The sequence below is a fragment of the Mytilus trossulus genome, chromosome 4 (genome assembly GCF_036588685.1).
Source record: "Mytilus trossulus isolate FHL-02 chromosome 4, PNRI_Mtr1.1.1.hap1, whole genome shotgun sequence".
Taxonomy (NCBI): domain Eukaryota; kingdom Metazoa; phylum Mollusca; class Bivalvia; order Mytilida; family Mytilidae; genus Mytilus; species Mytilus trossulus.
This window is the reverse complement of record NC_086376.1, coordinates 20327796-20345388: the sequence shown is the minus strand read 5'-3', so window position 1 is coordinate 20345388 and position 17593 is coordinate 20327796. Positions and strand designations below refer to the sequence as shown.

The window sequence follows — 17593 nt, the reverse complement described above, 5'->3', positions numbered from 1 at the left end:
TAAATCATTGCTTATTAACAAAGATATCAACATTAGTTAGCAAATAATCATCTGTAGCATCTTCTAAATGCATAGTATTTTGGCTTGCTCTACTTGGCTCCCATATGAATGAAGACCTTTTAATTCATAAACTCTATCCAGTGAATTCAACAGCCAAAATAATTCGTAATCTACATCCTGGATAATGAATGGGTAATCCGTGTATATAATATGTACATTTCTGTAAATAAATTTTGTGCATGTGCAACGTTCTGGTGGAGGATTTCATTACAATTTGGAATAACTTGTGAATATGTTAACATTTTTAAAAACTAATCCGTTAAGGGAACACAGCTAGCTGTGTGTGCTCCAACGCTGGAGGGATCTACATAAAGAAGAAGAAGAAGAAGAAGTAGCGAATAATTTCCGCATTTATTTTATTTATTTATTCTTATGTGAGACAATATTTGAAAAATTCTAGTTTTTCGGGCAGTAAGAAAAAACAAAAACAAAATCTTTAGACCCGGTATTTTAATAGCACAAATCGAAGAACACACATTGGGGATCTAGGAACTGTTGTCTGTAACTCAAACAATTGTTTAAAAAGGAAAAATAGTACAAAAACAATCCAGTTCTTTCCGGTTACCAAAGTGAATCAATTCTAAAAAGTTTCTAATGGGAATAAGGAATAAGTTTAAGACACTATTTGTGGTTTACTAGTATATTTTACAATAGTTTATCAAATGCCAATTATTAATTTTAGCGATTTGCAATACAAAAGATTTAGAAATATACTTAAATATAGTCAGTTATGTCGGTAACATGAAAGAATCTTGGGTAACAGGACAACGGTAAAAGGACAAAGTTGGTAACAGAAAGGATTTTTCTGCTTTATTTTAAAGTTTAAGAAAAAAATATCATTTTAGATTGGTCACAATTGGAAGATAACAGCAAACAATGTCATTTATCCTTTGAAACTGTATTTGCAAGATGAAAAATCTGCCTAGGTAATGAAAAATTCTAAAATAAATTCCTTTCTGTTACTATCTACTATACTAGAATTGCATAAATGTTCTCTGCTGTTATCAAAAGCAAAAAACCTATTTTTTTATTCAATTTACTGTGTATTATTTTGAAATTTATTTGATATGGTGGTGATAACTTATATCAAATGAAATGGTTTGCATATAACTAGAAGATTAACTTTTCGATTCTTCAGTGAAATTGTCTTAAACATCCTTCCTGTTACTGATGATGGTTATGCTGTTTCTTTTTATCAGGTAACATGACAGAACGTAACAGAAAGGAATTACGCGATAGTTTTTGTCCCTTTTATCACATTAAATGTAAGTGTATTTCCTGTGACATATAACTTTTAAAAAGATGATATAAAAACACACTTAATGTTGTGGTGCACATTTAAAAATATTCTCAGAAAGTGTAAGAAAAGGCCATAACAGGATAGAACACCAATAAGTATTTTTCTATAAATTCTTACCTTGGATGGGCTTGAATTTTCAAACATGGCCGCCTTTCTAACTATTTCTTTGTACTAATACATTCAGGAAATGATGCTCTTCACAATACATAATGGGAAAATAACTTTAAGTCTTGTAAACGTTTCCACAGGTAAAAAAAAACGTGTGGTAACAGGAGGGAAATCACCCCTGGGGACAAATTTTTTTTCTCTTAAAATTTGCCAAATTTTATTACATGCTATAGTTATAATATAAGATGACAAATTAGGGGCAAGTTTATTATATAATATATCATATATGTGAGAATCGGACACCTGTTTAATTAATTTGGATATTATTTGAATGATTTAGTTTTCAAAAAAACACAGGGGACAACATGATTTTAGGGGGGGGGGGGGGGGGGGGGGTTGAACATTTAAATTACAATATTTTATCGGAAAAATATAAGAATGAGTGTTTAATTGGCAGTGGTTGGTGCATTATATAATTTAGTTTTCACTGAAACTTAAAATTTTCAAAAAAGATGGTTGAATAAAAAAATAATTGCTGGTGAAGTGGGGGACATGGAAACTAGACTTTTTCAGATATTGTCTAATGTGTATTTTATATATTTGCCCTAATTAATATAGAATGATCGCCAATAAGACGATTTTCTATTAACACAAGGAATTGTATATTTAAAATTATGCCACGAAAATCCCTATTTTACATAAAACTGGTGTCAAGTAAAAACCTAGTCCAAATAATTATGACGTCTGGCAAGGCTATTTTTTTTTCAGGAAGGCGTCCCAGAAAGAAAAAAAAAATAACCTTGCCAGACGTCATAATTATTTGGACTAGTAAAACCCTAATCGAAACAAAATAAAAATCAGTAAGCTTAAACTAAACAGCTATTTGTTAATTATCACTTTTCTTAACTTAACTTTCAAATAAAGTAATATAATTAATTTTTGGATATTACGCGTCTTCTGATGGATTGGCTGACAGTTTTTTGTCTATCAGCTCATGAACATAATTTTGTCATATGACTGTGACGTCATCATCGTTTTTTCAAGTTTACTCTGGTTTACTCTGGTTTAAATGCAATGCATGATTAAATTATAAGGAGTGACTGTAATATGTTTCTCAATAACATTCACCACTTTTTACAAACTGAATCCTTCCAGCAGAGACATATAATAAATATATGTCTATGCTCCCAGTGAACGTCCCAGATTTTTGCGAATAAAAGGGAATGCAGGGGTATAGGGTTTATTTCAACGACCCAACAGGTCAACAATACAGCTGAGAATCCCCAAAGAAACCATATCAATTGACTATAATACAGAATTTAAAAAATGGATCTCAGCTAACGCTTTAAAAGTGGACACAAGGACGTTTATGACAACTTATACATTTGACACGGTTGCCATGGCTTTTATAAAATCATCAGCTGTTACAACATTGTTCCCTTCATTAACATATCTCTGTATGTGACCATTAATGTGTGCTGCCTTTCTGTATTGGTCTCCCTGAGGATCTGAAAAGTCATCTCTCTTTATTTTAATTAGTAACTTCTTATTAATCATAGCAAGGAGGTTACTAATATAACCTCCTTGACATAGGAATAGTTGTTAGTGAGTATGATGTCAGAATAAAATCAACCAGCATTATTAGACCTCAGATAGAGCATTTTGATTTTCTTTTTTTCTTTATTGATATGGTTGATAGTATCTTGCAGTATTGATGTTGATCATGTTGATGTTAATGCATTTTGTAGGCATTATCACAGACATGTACAATGGTGAAGTTTTGATAATCATTCTGGTCTGTCTTCATTGGAACTATATACCTTATTTCATCAGGACAATATAATACAAACATTGACATGAAACTGTGGTTATTGTTTCTCAGATGTAGGCAAAAAAAATCAGTGACTGTTCATTGTCGCAATACAAGGACTCTTAAATTTGTAGATTGCTATATACAATTTTAGGAATTTTGTGTTGATTTTATATTTTGGATTATTTTATAAAAAAAATCCTTACTGATCTGTTTTAAGAAATGTTAAAGCTTGAAATATTGTAAAGACGTGTATCGTTTCACGACCTCGTTTAGTTCGATGTTAGTTTTGTTGCTGACCTCTGCATCTAATTTTATTTACACAAATTAATCTTACAACGCTTTAAATTATTCTACATGTGTATGTAGGAATCTAAAGCGCGATGGTTTATAAAATACATTACTGTTTCATTGCCAGCTGAAACTAGCCTCAGTTGCGGGATGTTCTCGCTGTGGTAAAGATACGTTGGTGACGTTGTGCTGAATTCTGCCTTTCGATCTGTGTCTTTCTGACACCTTCTCCGTTTTCGTTCTCTATTCTACTTAATCAATAGGCAAAGGCATATCTACCCATGATAAAACAACAATGTTTGGTGCTTGGCACAAGTAAGCAGATTAAGTTTCAGGCATGTATCAACATGTTCTGTGGATTGTACTATGGTTAATTCACATTTTGAGTATTCTTGTCTTTAACTTTTACTAATATGATTGGTCTGTATGCCATTTTGTGTTTCTTTGTTACTTATTTGTATTATTGTTAGTGATTATGATTGGATTAATTATAGCACAATGTTGACTGCTGTATTATTGACATTTTAACCTTTTATGTCTGTTTGTTTTGTTCTCTCGACGTTGTCAATATAATGGAATAGTTTCATACAAGCGAGAGGTTTAACTAACTATTAAAACTAAGTTTAACTAACCATTTTCTACATGAGAAAATGCCTGTACCAAGTCAGGAATATGACAGTTGTTATACATTCGTTTGATGTGTTTGAGCCTTTTGATTTTGCCATTTGATTAGGGACTATCCGGTGTGAATTTTTCTCGGAGTTCATTATTTTTGTGATTGCACTTTTTTCAAATAATTTTGAGGATATCTATTTCGTGGTTTTAGGCAAACCAGCAATTTCATGGATATTTACGAACGTGGTGTTACCAAAGTCTGCATAAACTCATACAGAAAATTTGCATTACGTTGAATTTTTATAATTAAGTCTTCTCTTTTACCTGTGATATTCATGAAAATTAATATCTAACAAATAATACTGAATCCACAGTATTAACTCTTATAATCAGAAAAAAATCGCTATTTACTCTTATTATCTAATGGTTGTACCTTGCGCACTTTTGTCATGTTTGTGTCTTATAACATCTTATAATGATAAAATAATAAATTGATTTCGAAACAGTTGTTACAAAAGTACGTATAGAAAGTTTACAGACTGATTTATTACATCATTACAAGGATCACTAATGATGAAAATGAAAATAATTTAACACAAGTATTAAGTTGTTATCAAACAGATGTTTAGAAAGTGTCTGGGATGTTTGAATATTAACTACTTAAACTATTAAGTACATGGAACGGAACTACAACCTATGTGTTCGTTATTCAACTAATGTATGCATCCGGCATCCGTTACAACGTACGTACATCACTATCTTCAAATGTATAAATCTATATCTATAGTTTCATATTTGTCTTGTAGTCTTATTTGATGGATAAATGATGAAATGACAGACATATATATACTTATACACCTCAAATCATTTTCTCTGTAAATAAATTTTCATAAAAAATCAAGGCAAATAAGGACTTGTTACCAAGAAACCTTGTTGTACAGGTTAGAATTGCACTCATCTATTATATACATTATCGTTTCATTGCCAGCTGAAACCCGCCTCGGTTGCGGGATTTTCTCGAAGTGTTAAAGACCCGTAGGTAGGCAAGCCGTTAAGCTATTTATTCTTACATCAAGATATCTCATATATTTTATAAGATATCTTATATAGTTTATAAGATATTTTATATAGTTTAGGAGATATCTTATATAGTTTATAAGATATCTCATATACTTTTCTTTGTAAGATATCTTCTTAAGTTTATAAGATATCTTATAAACTATATGAGATATTTTACGAACTTTATAAGATATCTTATTTATTATATGAAATATCTTATAAAGTATACAAGGTATCTTATATAAAAAAATATTTAAAAGATATCTTATATAATATTTAAGATATCTTATAAACATTAGACGATATCTTATAAACTATATACGATATCTGTTATATTATAAAAGGTATCTTATGAAATACAGATTATATAAGATATCTTATTTATTATATCAGATATCTAATAATATATTAATTTAAAAGATATCTTATATAACCTTAGAAGATATCTTATAAAGTTTATAAGATATCTGATATAGTTTATAAGATATTTTATTTTATATATTTTATAAGATATCTTATAGGATTTCATTATAAGATATCTCATAAATAAAATAAGATAGCTTTTTAAAAACTATATGAGATATCTTATAAACTGTATTAGATATATTTAAAACTTTAGAAGATGTCTTATGAATTATATAATTTATGAAGATATCTTATAAACGTTAGCAGATAACTTATAAAGTATATAAGATATCTTAGAAACTATATGAGATATCTTATATAATATATAAGATATCTTATGAAAATGAAATCATATAAGATATCTTATATATTTAAGGAGATAACTTATATATTATATAAGATATCTTATATTTATCATATGTTTAGTAGTAAATACAGTCGTTTTGAATATTTGATAAATAGCCTGCTGTTCAATCAATATCGCGCAACTTTGATGCGCACTCTTTATTGCATACCCTTTACCCCACCCCTACCCTTTATCGCATACCCTTTATCACACCCCATCGCATACCCTTTGTCACACCTCTACCCTTTATCACACCCCTACCTTTTTTTTTACGTAAAGTCAGTTTTTATTTATTTTAGCTTAAGAAATATTTCTCCTTAAAATAGGTCCCATAAAACGCAATTTATTGAATGACGTCATTATTTGGTAAGTACATGTGACATAACGAACGTCAAGTTTTCACAATTTTTGGCACACAAAATGCAACGATAAAAAATACAAAACAAACAAAAGAATACAATAATAAACAAAATATGTTTAATTCAGCACGCAAATTGTGAGGTAGCCCATGTACGTGCTTTGGAGAAGTAAATGAACATTTCTTTTAAGGCTTTTAAAACAAGACAAAAGAAGAACTGAAGGTAACCAAGTACTATGGATCGTAAAACAGTTCATATAATATATTACTCTCCTGTTGAAATATATGATAAAGCGTAAAGCATAAAGGCCCTTAAGTTGATATTGGTGTCTCGGGATGATACGACTTATCGGACCACAGATGAACTATCACGTTGTGATTGGTTAAACGCCGTCACGTGGTGACCCCCTATGAGACCGTGTGGGGTTAGTAAGTTTCATATGGGGTTCATGACGCGTTAATGGCGACGTCATCTATTACTGTTGTTGTGTTTCATTATTAATTTTTCAACAAAACGCCGCAGAAAATGTCCAGCGTCCGATAAATTCGTTATACGGTTAACTACTGACCCCCTACGGATCCATAGAGGCCTCACCCCCTATGGATTTTACTAACCCTCTATGGATCCGTATGGGGTCAGTAGCGAACCATATAAATTATAATATGATACGGATTTTGCCATGTATTATTCTCTATATTTTATGAGATATCTTGAAATTCAAATAATTAGTAAAACGGCTTGCCATACTTAGGTGGCAGTGCGCTGAATTGTGCTCTTTGGTCCTGTTGTCTTTCATATACATTCTCCGTTTTCATTCTCTATTCTACTTACTCAATATGCAAATGCATAATTAGATATGATCATACAACAACGGTTGGTGCTAGATACAAACATTACAATCCAAAGATGAGCAGATTAAGTTTTAGATATGCATCAATATGTACTGTGGATTCATATATTTTTGATTCTATCAATTTCTAGGTTTGAGGCAAACCATCAATTTCATGGATAATTGATAACATGGTTTCACCCAAATCTGCATATACTCAAATAGAAATTCGTATTTCGTTGAATTTTTGAATAAGGTCTTCCCCTCTACCCGCGTTATTCACGAAAACTAACATCTAGCAAATAATACTGAATCCACAGTATTAACTCTGTCTATATAAACTAGATTATCATTTTTTTTTTCTATGTTCCCAATCGAAAAAAAATATCTATGTAACCATTTATGACTAATGGTTGACGTACCTTTCTCACTTTTGTCATGTTTGTGTCTAATTACATTTTATAATGGTAAAATGATGAAGTAATTTTGAAACAATTGAACTGAATTATTACATCATTAAGAGTACAAGAAAATACAACATATGTTATTATCACGTACGCACATAAGACAGTGGACATTATAGTGCTTATTGATTGACTTTCTCATTAAGGATGCAAAATAAAATGAGTTAATATACGTTGTAAGTTGGAATCAAACAGATGTTGAAAAAGTGTCTGGGATATTTGAATAATCACTACTTAAGTACATGGACGTTAGTACCTATAGGTAAGTTATTCAACGTATGTGTATGCATCCATTACAACGTACGTTCAACACTATCTCCAAATGTATAAAATCTATATCTATAGTTGCATACTTGTCTTGTAGTTTTATTTGATGAATAAATAATCAAATGACATACACGTATATATACACGTCAAATAATTGTACTCATAAAAAATCAAGGCAAATAAAGACTGTTAATAATACTCCAACTCCCCCTCTAAAAGAGAAAACTTAGATAATTTAAAAGAAATAACGTGAAAAGTAACGGGACAAGGACATAGATATCAAGACAGCCAGCATACAAACCTGGTTTTACCTTATGCATTCTGGATTATTGGTTGACCGATTCTTTTTTATTCATAATCCGAAGGTGAAGTTAGAATACGGCCAGTGTTTCGTCCATTGAAAAAAGGTAAAAAAAAAAAGGTAAAACACATATTACTAATACATTGCAATGATATCATTTATATGCTTATGAGACATGATAGTCATCAAAGGTACCAGATGATTTGTTACGCTAGACGCGCATTTCGACTACATATGACTCATCAGTGACGCTAAGATAAAAAAAAAAGTTCGAATGGCAAACAAGTATAAAGTTGAAGAGCATTTTTTTCTATTTTGTTAAAAACAGTCCCTCGACGGCCTCAAACGTCTTACATTTTATGCATAGGATGTAAAACCTGCCCTTCTTATCATTTATAACATGCATATGGATAAACTCACCAACATATGTAAATTTCTTCATTTTCAAGAATTCATAATAAGATGATATGTTTTTAGATTAAATAACTTTCATCAAATCTATACATTTACCGTTCATGTGATAAAATATTGAAAAACATTTATATATTAAGGACAATGGCCCCCTTTCCCGGACGTTTAATACCATACAACATTTATTTGTGATCTCAAGAACAATTAAAATATGTTCGTTTTTTTAAAATGTTGTTTACCCTTTTTAAGTTAGATTTTTTGTTATATGAAGTATATTTTTTTATATGGACAACTCTAATCTGAAAACAACGTTCAAACCTATTATGGCGTTGGATAAAGACCGCATTTTTAGACGTGTACATGTAAAACAAATTTCGTTGTAGAAGGGTCTAAATACAGCACAAACAACATTTTCCAAAATACCAAAAAGAGTGGAAAAGTATATTATAACAAAACGTATTTGACTAGCAGGTTGAACAGCTGATGTTCTCTAACCCTATTGACTGCAATTGACGATTACCAAACACGTTGTTCACAAGAAGTAACAAATGGATCTTTATATTAGGTTAATACCAAACAGAAAACAATTAACTTGCGGCAAAGATTATTATCCACAAATATGAGGTGCTTATTTTTACACCATATCCGGATTTCGACGATACATGTCGGGGATGTTTTTAATTTTTGAAGAGTTAAAGTAGGATGAACGTATTAAATAAACCCGCGGAGGGTAAAACTAATATAAGCCAAAACGAAATAAATATAAACAACTCTACATTTAAAACAATTTTCAAACCTGTTATAGCGTTGTTTTTATTATATATGGATACACATAATAAATGTATGTATCTGCTAGATAGAGTAATGGCTAAATTGATAGACATTTCATTTCAAATAAGATTATGGAAACTTTATAACAGTATATACAAGTATAATATATATTTGAAAATGAAACATTAATACACTTAATAACAATTGATCACTGAGACAACAACACGATTAATGAGCAGAAAACAGCCAAAGGTTATCAATTTGTTTTCAATCCGGCAAGGGAATGTCGCATCAGGGGGCGGCTTCAGCTGTCCCTTAAACACGAATGTGTACACATTCAGCGAAAATGGATGACATATTAAACTCCAAAACATATTAATGAACCAAATTAAAAAGAATTAGATTGTTTCAATGTTAACACTCTGAAGTCGACAAGTGTATACCCTTATGTTACTGAAAGCAGACAATAAGTATTTGCTTAAGAAATAGGAAAATTCGTTAAAAATCATGTCATAACCATGTTTTTTTTTCTAATGATTATTGCTAATATATTGAATACATTTTTATGAACAGGTTGTATCTGGTGTCAAATTTACCTTTTTTTCAAATAATGTGAACTTCGAGGTGATGAGCTTGAATTTCACACATGGCAAGTAAGCTCAAATCTAATCTTAATTGACTATGATTATCAGCTTAACTTAACTCGTTGATTCTTTCCGAAAAAATCCACCATCCGCCATCAATATTAACTGACCGTCAGCGTTACACACCAACTAATCAATTTTTCAATTCTGTTATTACTTTGAGCAAATGATGCTCATCAAAACATTTTTGCGAATATGGGAAGTCACAGGTAAATCACACTAAATTATTGAATGAAGCGTTGTCTCCATGACAATCATACCATAGGTCGTTTTCTTGTATGATCACTTTTTAAAACATGAATCATCTCATGTTTTTTCTTATAATTGTTTTTCTTTACCTTCTCTTGAGTTAATTTTTAAAGTGGCACACACGTTTTACTTCTTATTTGTCTACTATTGATGTATAAAGATATGTAGCATTGGTAACGTAAGATAGAGAAGTGTTTCACTTGAGTGAATATTGAACAAAAATCAAAATAATTTTAAGCTCAGCGACAAATAAGATTTCTAAGGTCTGTCAATATGCATAACATGTAATTGTCTGATTGGTCATGGTAATAATTGTTATATAAATTTCCTAAATCATTACGTCATGTACCAAATGGTATTACTATATATACTTTTGTCAGTTGGTTATATGTACAACACATTAACGTTTTAAATTCAATCAGCAAAAGCGTCAACGATGAAGTCACTAATTCTCATCATAACAGTTCTTTTTGGATTGTTACTTGTTCCAGCCATTGAAAGTAAGTTGTTTTATTTTGATTTAAACGTAAAGCAAAACCGCTTGGAAATAATTATGGAAATAAACCTCAACGTATCAAGCTTGCAATTGTTTCTAACAGAAGGTCAGGACAACGAAAAACACATAACAAAATATCTTGTATATTTCGTTATGGTGAAACAGGATAAATTATAAGACTGTATATGGTTAATGGAATACTCCTTCAAACGATTGTCGTTTCAAATTTATTTTAACCTTTCGTGCATGGATGAGAAACAAACATAACGTTTTCTATATTTTTAATAGATATCGAACGAGTTTTTTCTGGGCAACAAGTTCGGAAAATAACATTTGTATGCAAAGCATTTGAAAAGACACACAATACTTGTTTTACAGTTAACAAAATTACCAGACAAACTGATAATTACTTATAATATTTTCCAATAAAAGACCAGAAATGTCATTATTTCTAGTACAGTCTGTAAAGGATAGTCAGAAAGTGTGCAAACAACGTTTACACACCTTGACCTATAATAGTTTACTTTTATAAAATGACTTGGATGGAGAGTTGTCTCATTGGCACTCATACCACATCATCCTATATCTATTAACATAATTTCAGTGAAAAGAAAAAGATGTCACGAAAGAAAAACTGTAGGTAAGTTAACACATAGATTTATTGCTTATCAAATGATGTAAATATATTAGAACCATCAACAACTGTTATACATACTGTAAGTTTAGTTAGCTATAAAACCAGGTTTACCTCACGTAAAAACGTCATTGATTTTTTTTCTATCTAAATATGAATTTCAGAAAGTAGGTTTGATTATACTACATGAACGTTTAACTGTTAACTGATTTGTAAACATATATTAATGTTGTACATGTAATAGTGTGTTTCATATGGGGCGTATATAAAGAGAGAACACTATATAGCCCTTTCAAAATTACACCCGTATCAACCCGAGACATCAATATAATTCCAAGACCTCTGCACGTTGGATTAAATTAAGTGTTTAAGATTATTACACAATGTTCACTGCTGTAACCCTAATTCAAGCTATAATGTCTGTTTATTTTGTTCACTCAATTTTCGATATGCATGTACTACAATTGTCCAGACTGTCATACAAATGAGATGTTTAGCTACCCATAAAACTATGATTATCCACCGTTTTCTACATACGGAAATCCTGTCGGAAAAGTCAGGAATATCACAGTTGTTATCCATTTATTTGATATATTTGAACTTTGGATTTAACTATTTGGTAAAGGACTTTTGTTTGAACTGTGGAGTTCTGTATTTTATGACTTTTACTTCTTTTTTGTATATATGTAGTTAAGTGTCCAGATCCCCTACCTAGAACCTGTTCTCAATGGACCATAACGGTAACTACGGGGCGCCGAATGGGACTCTTGTGGTTTTGTACTCAAAATTCAATTTTGTACGGACAAAAGTGACTTTTGTTCAACAAAAATGAGTTCAGTTTAACAAAATTTGTATCATACTACAAATGTGAAATTTTGTCATACAAAATTATCTATCAGCGGACAAAAGTCACTTTCGTCATGACAAAATTCATTTTTGTTACACAGACTTGACTTTTGTTACCTAATTTGAAAATTGAGCGACAAAAGTCAATTTTGTATTTAAATTAGTTTAGTTTGGTTTCTGTGAACTAATTTGCATACAAAATCGACTTTTGTTACACAAAATTGACTTTTGTTACACAAAATTGACTTTTGTTACACAAAATTGACTTTTGTTACACAAAATTGACTTTTGTTACACAAAATTGACTTTTGTTACACAAAATTGACTTTTGTCTCAACAAAATTGACAAAATTGACTTTTGTCTCAACAAAATTGACAAAATTGAATTTTGTCTCAACAAAATTGACAAAATTGAATTTTGTCTCAACAAAATTAACAAAATTGAATTTTGTCTCAACAAACTTAACAAAATTAACAAAATTGAATTTTGTCTCAACAAAATTGAATTTTGTCTCAACAAAATTGATTTTTGTCTCACGAAAGTCAATTTTGTCTCACGAAAGTCAATTTTGTCTCATAAAAGTCAATTTTGTTGTTACAAAATTGAATTTTGTCATCACAAAAATGAATTTTGTCGTCACAAAATTGACTTCTGTCTCAACAAAATTGACAAAATTGACTTTTGTCTCAACAAAATTGACTTTTGTCTCAACAAAATTAACAAAATTTACTTTTGTCTCAACAAAATTTACAAAATTGACTTTTGTCTCAACAAAATTAACAAAATTGACTTTTGTCTCAACAAAAATGACAAAATTGAATTTTGTCTCAACAAAAATGACAAAATTGAATTTTGTCTCAACAAAAATGACAAAATTGAATTTTGTCTCACAAAAGTCAATTTTGTCTCACAAAAGTCAATTTTGTCTCACAAAAATTAATTTTGTTTCACAAAATTGAATCTTACCGTACACAATTGACTTTTGTGATTTAATTTCCATATCAGGTAACAAAAGTCAATTTTGTATGCAAATATGTTTATATTTGCATACCTTTAAGACAAAATTGACTTTTGTCATGACAAATATGAATTTTGTCTACAAAAATGAATTTTGTCATGACAAAAATGAATTTTGTCTACACAAATGAATTTTGTCATCACAAAATTGAAGTTCTCACAAAACAAGTCTGTAGCACATAGTTTTGTAAGACAAAAATGATTTTGTTATGACAGAATTGAATTTTGTACAAAACCACAAGAGTCCCATTCGGCGCCCCGTAGTAACAACAGAGGAACACAATGTTGGAGACAAAGGAATTTTGACATGCTCAGCTGGTCATCCTCTATTAGGGGATGGCAGTATAACTTGTTTAGAGTCGGGCGTATGGAGTCCGATGAATGCTATATGTAATACTCTCTTTTTTATATCTTCTTAAATTAACTCATTATAGATACCGGGAGTAAAATTTATACCTGCGCCAGACGTGCGTTTTGTCTACAAAAGACTCATCAATGATTATGTGCCCAAACTTTGGTAAAAGGATCTAACTCGGAACGCTCCGATTAATACCCGCCTTCAAAGAGTTAAAGGCGATTATTCCATTGGCTAAAGTAAAAATGATCAGCATTGCACGTTTTGTATTTAACATCATTTATATTTTCATTTTAACATTGCTATCAAGTAAGAACACAAACCCCGTAAATTACCTCAACGAATTTAACTATCCTTGGAAAGAAGTAAAAGCACAACCAAATATTGTTCTTAAAAATTACAGGGTAAATATACATATCTATCTTGATATCTTAAATGATTAACCATTTCATGTCGATACTATCCAATATAATAATATTATAGATGTCGCTATAATCTATCTTTAGGTTTTCCAAATGGTATCGGCGAGGGGTATACACGTTCATTCGGTGGCTCCACATACACATTTGTTAAAACTAAAAAGGTTTATGAACAAAGGCAAAGGTAAATCGTTATGCATATATATTCTTATTCAACACAATCGTGATATTTGATAGAATTATACATTTTACAGTAAAATCGAAGATTTGTGATAGAAATATTGATTTTAAATATAGAAGATAGACATATGCGTTTATGATGGACAAATGTGTTAATAAGGTGTTCATATTCGTATTAATGTGGTACCTTACACTACAGGGAAATAACTCTGTAAAGTCAGCTAGACGTTTTAATTACGTTGTGTTATAAAGGGAATATTAAGCTTCTCAGTGATCAAAAGTGGTGTTTGTCAAACTGATTTATAACCAGTGTAATTTTTCTGATTAAATGGTTAGTTCAATTTTTTCAAGATTTTTATATTTTTGTTAAAAGGTCAAAGTAAATACTTTGTCAAAATTTTATGAATATTAAACGAGCCAAATTAGTTATAGTGAAAGTGTTGGGTACCACCTTAATTTATTTTGTACTTTTGTTCCTGTCTCATTGGAGTACTCTTAATAGTTATTTTAAGTAATATATACACTATCTTTTGAACTCGGTTTACTGTCTTATCACATCATATTATGCAGGAGTCTTGCCTTTCTGTGTGTGGAACTCTAGTGGAAATAAACAACAACGAAGAAAACTTTTTCATTGCTGCAGCTATGCATGAACTTGGTAAGCAAATGAATTGAGTCAATTGATCTTAACATAAGTATATAAATAAAGACAATAGTAGTATACCGCTGTTCAAAACTCATAAATCTATGGACAAAAAACAAAATTGGGGTAACAAACTAAAACCAAGGGAAACGAATAAAATATAAGGAGAGAAATAAAGGCAACAGTAGTATACCGCTGTTCAAAACTCATAAATCCATGGACAAAAAGCAAATTCGGGGTAACAAACTAAAACCGAGGGAAACAACGACAGAACATTAAAATGTAACACACATAGGAACAGACTAAGCGTTAGACAAAATCCGATGAGAATAACAAATATAACATCAAAACAAAATACATGAATTTGAGATAGAAAAGTACCGTGACATCTCTTATAGTAATGTGAATTCATACTTAAACATATACCATTGTACTATTGAAAATCTTTAACATAATTGGATAAAACTGTAGATCTAATTTTACATGAAAAAGCAAACGACAAAATCGAAGAATTGATGTTCTCAGTTGTAAACTGTCTAGTTCTATATAGGAAAATTCCAACAGCGTCTGCATATGAAGTATATATCTCACAATTGCAACACAATGATTTGGAACTTGCATTCATCTATAAATAATAGAGAATTTCTTATTACAAATTAGCTATTGAATCAATGGAGATGGATATATATGTTTCACATGAGAAACACGACAGATGACACATGTACAACATGATTTACTTTCCCTTCCCAAATACCTAAGATAAGCCTTGGATTTTTTGTAAAGTTCCAATTTCTCAGTCTTTGGTTTTCTATTTTGTGTTTTGTTTTTAAATGTTTGTTATTATATTGTTTTGAGTTTATTGTCACGGCATTGTCAGTGTGAATTCGACTAATTAATTTAAATGTCCATGTGATATATTTCGCCTTTTTTGACAACAGATTTGCACTGATATTAAAAGTTATCCCCGGCTTAGTATATATCTAGGATTTTGATTGGTTAACGCACGTCGTTACAAAACCCATAGCCCCTGGGTGTTGCTAACCCATATCCCCGGACGTTGCTATCCATTTACCCGGGGGATGGCACGCGCGTTTATACGCTTACGGCGTCCATATTGAAAATGGCAAAGCGTTTTGCTTCTCACACAGAAAATGAAATTCTGGACAAAAGATCAAAAAATATTGCGTCATCAACAGAAAAAGCAAACAAAAGGGCTGGTAACTTATACGAGATTATCTCTCAGAGAAAAATGAAGACACACTGTTTAAACAGTATGGGCCTGTTCGTCTAAATGATGTTCTGAAACATTTTTATCTTGACGCCCGTAAACCAGACGGAGAAATGTATAAAGTAAATTCACTGGATTCATTCCGATACTCTCTAAATAGATATCTAAAGGCTCCCCCTTTTTTAAAGGAATTTGACATTATGAAACACGAAGCTTTTAATGAATCAAATCAAGTATTTAAAACCGCCCTTACAGAATTAAAAGCCAACGGAAAAGGAGCCACACAGCACTTTCCAATAATATCAGAAATTGACAGGACAAAATTGTACTCTTCAACTTTTATGCAAACAAACTCCCCTACTGGATTATTAAACAAGGTACAATTTGACATACGAATGTACTTCTTTAGACGAGGGGCTGAAAATATGGATAAGATGACAAAAGACACCTTTGTAGTTAAAACAGATCCAAAAACAAAAACAAAGTACGTGACAAAAGAAATAGACGAACTTACCAAGAATCACCGCTTCAATGACAAGGAAAATGTCACTGCAATTATGCCAGAGCAACCTGATAGTCCGTCCTGTCCAGTGGCAGCTTTTCAAAAATACATTTCAAAATTAAATCCTAATTGCAACAGGTTATGGCAAAGACCACTGGGATCCTTCTATGAAGATTCTGCTTCTTGGTACTGTAATTCTCCAGTTGGTCGTGACACTTTGGCTCAATTTATGAATAAGTTAAGTAAACTTTGTTCATTATCACAAGTTTACACAAACCATTCAATTCGAGCGACCGGTGCAACAATTCTTACTGAAAGCAGGTACTTTGCTGATGCACAAATCATGTCTGTCACTGGCCACAAAAGTGTGTCGAGTTTGGCAATATATCAAAGAACTTCCGACAAGGCAAAATTTCAAATGGGACAAATAATTGATGCTGCAATGAATGGAAGAGATCCTGAAATAAATGCCTTACCTGCCCCAAATCAACAACTAACATTACCTTCGCCTGTTCAACCGTTCGCACTTCCCACTTCGTCTAGATCCTCAACAATGGCGTCCACTTCACAAGTAACGCAAATGACAGAGTTTAGAAATCAGCTCTCTGGAATAAACTTTAATGAGTTGTTCAGCAACTATGACACTGTTCCACAAATGCCAGTTTTTCATGGTTGTTACATTGGATCCATCAACATTAATATGAACAACAAATAAATAACTTTCACGTCCGTATGTTAAGAATATTGAGTTGATCCACATTTTTTTCACTCATTCAGAACAATAACAGTCTATTTTTCCTAAATTTCGTGTTGTTCCAGTGAATAAATTATACTCTGTTGATGGTGCATTAATATGTGTAATTAAATATGTAATCCTCAAACGATTTTATCCTATTATTCCAATCATTTACATTGATTTTAGCAATCGCATCACTTGGCCTCCACGTCGTCAATGAAAGACACTATTGACCTAGTTATGCAAA

At 31.1% G+C, this 17593-nt stretch overlaps 1 protein-coding gene across 1 annotated transcript; it reads left to right on the top strand.

The window, feature by feature from the left end:
- Positions 1-16145: 16145 nt before the first annotated feature.
- On the top strand, positions 16146-17325 carry LOC134714328 (uncharacterized). The gene has a single exon (XM_063575565.1). It carries the CDS (start codon positions 16222-16224, stop codon positions 17323-17325), a length of 1104 nt encoding a protein of 367 aa, XP_063431635.1. The 5' UTR covers positions 16146-16221.
- The last annotated feature ends 268 nt before the right edge of the window (positions 17326-17593 follow it).